The sequence below is a fragment of the Oratosquilla oratoria genome, chromosome 27 (assembly GCF_046742065.1).
Source record: "Oratosquilla oratoria isolate Oo_2021 chromosome 27, ASM4674206v1, whole genome shotgun sequence".
Lineage (NCBI taxonomy): Eukaryota > Metazoa > Arthropoda > Malacostraca > Stomatopoda > Squillidae > Oratosquilla > Oratosquilla oratoria.
In genome coordinates, this window is record NC_134803.1 from 34075536 (window position 1) to 34080535 (window position 5000).

A 5000-nucleotide genomic window follows, 5' to 3' on the forward strand; every position below is an offset into this window, starting at 1 on the left:
ATCAGCCGTGTCATTACTCAAACAATTGATGCACTATGTAACTCAGTTTGTAAAATTCCTATTGACTCGCCAAGAAGTGCAAGTAAAACAAGCAGAGTTCATGGAAAACTGTAGGTTTCCCGGTGTTGTGGGTACCGTAGATGGCACAAACATTAGAATTGGGGCTCCAAGTGTCGATGAACATTTATATGTAAACAGAAAACAATACCATAGCATCAACGTGCTTTGTCATGCCTCCCTCTTATCCTTGTGGTTTAAACTTGGCTTGAATCGCCCATTTATTATTATTTTTTCTCCATAATCACGTTGATCAAGAGGAGTGTTTCCTCTTGTGACCAGTTTGGCTTCCTTTTCTTTTTCTGTGTTTCTTCTGCCATGTCTATGTCCTCTGAAATTATTGTTGAGTCTTCTGTCGGAAGATTTGTCTGTGGCACGGCCGCCTGTACAATGCGCCTTCGTCCAAAAATATCTGTCGTTGGTTAATAAGTACTTCTAAAAACCCATACATACGATATCTATGTGCTATCATGATACTTTATTAATAAATTCTGAACAACTGCATTAATAACACTGTTTTATGTGTGCAATTTTTGATAATACGTCCATTTACATGTTCATAAGCTGCTAACTTCAGCGCTGTTTAGCGGTACTTGACAAACAACTGTTTGCTAGCTAACAGTTGTTAGTTAAGCATTGGTGTATAACTTTTAGTGGTTTTCTGTTAGCTAGCAGAGATTGTTAAGGCTAACAAAAAAGTTTTGTGTATACGGCCCCTGGTAATTATGGATGAAAGTTGGATCTATCTGTATGATCCAGAGACCAAAGAGATGAACAAGGAGTGAAAGCACACCACATCCCCTCCCCCCCAAGAAGGCTAAGGTGCAGAAGTCCGCAGGGAAGGTCATGCTCTTGGTTTTTTGGGACTGTCGTGGAGTCATCCTCACAGACTACCTTACAAAGGGTCAGACCATCGCTAGCGCATACTACTGCACACTTCTGAACAAGTTGCGAGATGCTGTGAAGAAGAAACGCCGTGGTATGCTCATCAAAGGAATCCGTCTCTTTGCCGACAGTGCACCAGCTCACTCATCTCAAGGTGCCGTTGTGGAAGCAAGGCGATGTGGCTATGAAATCTTGCCGACCCGGCTTCAAAAATCGACCTCGTCATTTACTATAAGACCAGAAGGACATCCAATTAGTTGTAAAGAATAGCTGCCTCCCTAAGACAAGTGAAATGCAAGAGGTGAACGTCGTGTACCAACACACATGTTCCAGTGGTGACTGCAGTCGCCTAGATTCTCGGTACATTGGCGTCACCACTACAACACTGTCAAAGAGGATTTCAGCACATCTGCAGGACGGCGCCATAAGAAGACACTACCTGTACGAGGCACCATATGGAAGGCACCACCACCATCATTGAAAGAAATAACGACACCAGAAGACTAAAGATGACAGAAGCGGTGCTAATTTACAATAAAAAAAACCCGCTATCATTATCCAGCAGCAACCTGGAACGTCGATACCAACCAGAAGACAGAGAACGTATCCCGCGCGCTGATTGGCGGGCGGACGTTTCAGCTCTCCGCTGTTATATACCAACATACGGCCAAACCGAGTCATTCTTTGTCAACAGTTTGACCAGTCAATACCTCATAAAGATGCCCAGTTAAGGCCGAAAGACGTCTAGAGGAAAATACCATGGACTTCAGTACTCTACTAAGAAATCTGCATCCAGACGACCGCACATTGGTGCGTAACTTAGAAAAGAAATTCTATAAAACAGAATAATGCTATCACAGCTGTTGACTTTAACAACGCATGCATATATATATTATATTATATATATATATATATATATATATATATATGTGTGTGTGTGTGTGTGTGTGTGTGTGTGTGTGTGTGTGTGTGTGTGTGTCATTCACTTTAGTCTTGGATGACGTGTTGAGCTCGTGATAGACAGCTTTTACCCCCTCGAAAGAGAGCTCAGAGCTCATATATGACTGATCTATGGGTAATACTGTGTCCTTGCACGCACACACACTCCGAACTCCTCCCCCTACGAGAGTTGAAATAACGACTCGCAACGCAGCGATACTGAAATTCTTTCAGCCCTGGGCGACGTAGTGGCAGCCGGAAACTGTACCATCGCGCCACCGTGTATGTGCATGTGCATGTGCATGTGTGTGTGTGTGCGCGCGCGCGTGTGCGAAACAAAAATAGTAAAATCTCGTGAAAATCAATACATGCAGAAAAACAAAGGGTAATGGGTAATAAGAGATACTATCCAATGTTTTTCGTCTATTAAGTCAACTTCTGGGAGTCAATCAGTCTGTCGATGGTTGACTCGAGTTTCCTTATGTGGAGAATCCTCACCCACTCAGTTTTTGGCAACTGTCCTTGAAACCTCCCACAGATGTCCCAAGGAAGAACGCTTAGACTGCTGTGTTGTATCATTATGGGAAAGAGCAGTTGCCTATTGCCAGCTCTCAATGTGTGAAAAAATGTGTATGAAATATGGTTAAAATTAAACGAGAAAGTTCCTGGGCCCATTCCAGTGACCGAGAGTCAGCCCCTCAAGGCTGCACCTCCAAATGGAGGCGAGCGGGTTGGTAGGTTTTGAAACTAAGTAGCTTTGTTGTCAGACAGGAAATTAAATACAAAACAAGGAAGAACATCTTATGAAAATATGAAAGACACAAGATGCTTCCGTCACACGATGATAATCCCTGATGCTCTTGGGGTTGTGGGAAGCTCAACAATATTCTTGATTATAAAATGATCCATATTTATATAATCCTAAGCTCAAGTTCATAATATTACTAAACGAATGTTTTATATGATTGGATTTTATGATGTTCACTTCCATTACTGAATTAGAGGAAATTATTTTCTTTGAGTTATTTGAGTCACCGGTGTCGTTTTACTCGTTATCGTGGACAAGATCTCCACTAGACAACTGGCCAGATGTAACACTGTGTTAATTAATTCCTACATTGTAGTCTTTTCTAATTATGAATGACTTAGTTTCTAGTATCAAGTTTACCACTAAAATACAACTAGAGATAAGTTGCTCTTTTTTTTAATATTCTAATATCTAGAAGTAGAAGATATTGTAAAAATATGATTTCATGAAACAAACTTTATTTTGTGTATCCCTTTCAAATGAAGTCATAAAAAATAGATCAAATAAGATCAAATAAATAAACAAATAAATAATAAGAGAGCCATTGGTTCTTGGAGTTTACAGGATCTTTAATCCTGAATTTTTGGATGATAAGCTGAAGAAGGTATATGACATTGGAAAGAAGGCCTTTTTTTGCAACAAGAATCTTTTAGTGCGTTCTTTCCACGAGTTGTTGTTGTTGTTGTTGTTGTAGAAGAAGGAAATGAAGACGGAAATGAAGAAGGAAAAGAAGAAAATGAAAAAGAAAATGAAGAAGAAAACGATGAAGAAGATGGAGAAGAAAATTATGAAGAAGAAAAAGAGGAAAATGAAGAAGAAAATGAAGAAGAGGTGGTAGAAGAAGAAGAAAAGAAGAAAAAATGAAGAAGAAATGAAGAAGAAAATGAAGAAAATTCAGATGAAGAAAATGAAGACGAAAATGAAGAACAAGAAAATGAAGAAGGAAATAAGGAAGAAGAAAATAAGGAAGAAGAAGAAGAATGTTAGCATCTAGACCTCCTAGAAGACGTAATCTACCACCAAAATCTCCTAGACATTCATCTACCTATCGGCACTGCACGTATGCTTCAGTGCAGACATCAGTAGCCTGGTAGTCGACCTGACGTCTTCACGCACCTGGTCACTCCGGGTCTTGTCGCTATTGTCCAGGCGGACACCTCACCCGCAGCTGGACGCCTCACCAACCCTAAAGGATTGCCACCAAGCCAAGCAGTTACGAATTACATTTAAATCCCTTTCCTACGGGATATGTCTATCCTGTCCAACCTCGGACAACTGTATGTCATTTGTATATATGTATATGCAATGTATAAGGTAGTTAAAACCTATCCTGATCTCTAATATTTGCTAAAACTGCATCTTGTAAATAAATATTATCTCGTCGGCAACCTAGAGAGACAGAGCTACACGTTGCTCCGCTGCTTTTATTCTAAAGCCTCCGAACACCGCTCAACTACGACCACGTACTACCACAACTCATATGTTGCGATACCATCCAACAAGAAGAAAATAAAGAAGAAGAAGAAGAAGAAAATGAAGATGAAGAAAATGAAGAAAATTAAGATGAAGAAAATTAAGAAGAAAATTAAGAAGAAGGAAATAAAGAAGAAGAACAAAATGAAGAAAATAAAGAAGAAGAATAAAATGAAGAAGAAAATAAAGAAGAAGAAAATAAAGAAGAAGAAGAAAATAAAGAAGAAGAAGAAGAAGAAAGAGAAGAAGAAAGAGAAGAAGAAGAAGAAAGAGAAGAAGAAGAAAGAGAAGAAGAAGAAGAAAGAGAAGAAGAAGAAGAAAGAGAAGAAGAAGAAAGAGAAGAAGAAGAAGAAAGAGAAGAAGAAGAAGAAGAAGAAGAAGAAGAAGAAGAAGAAGAAGAAGAAGAAGAAGAAGAAGAAGAAGAAGAAGAAGAAAGAGAAGAAGAAGAAGAAGAAGATTAAAAATGAAAAGAAGAAGAAGAGGTACAAGGAGAAGACTCAAAACCCAAAGATTCGGAGTCTGGTTCGGAACATGCCGGATGAAGGCAGTTGGGAAATCAAAAGAAGAAAGCAAACATGAGATTTAATCAAAATCGGCTGAGACTCTTCCGGACGGAAGCTCGGTTGGCTGCCCAAGATGACATCGCCGACGACGCCGCCGCCGTTGCCTGGAGACAAAGAATAAGACTGGTGAAGAAAAGCTTACGTTATCGCTTTCGTCGGAAGCCCTCCTCAGGTATTGTCCCAGTTTGATGACGTTTGTGATAAACCAAAGTACAGTAGAGAACATAGATTCTTCGGCGCTTTGGTGGTATTGTGATGGAGTTAAAAGGCTTTCA

At 39.8% G+C, this 5000-nt stretch overlaps 1 protein-coding gene across 1 annotated transcript in view; it reads left to right on the plus strand.

Moving 5' to 3' along the window:
• The window catches only part of LOC143039801 (uncharacterized), a 3192-nt gene extending 664 nt beyond the window's left edge, over positions 1-2528 (plus strand). The window contains exons 2-3 of the mRNA XM_076210048.1: positions 871-1115; positions 2420-2528. Coding sequence (XP_076066163.1) covers positions 871-1115; positions 2420-2528 — 354 coding nt within the window. The remainder of the gene's footprint in view (positions 1-870; positions 1116-2419) is intronic.
• The last annotated feature ends 2472 nt before the right edge of the window (positions 2529-5000 follow it).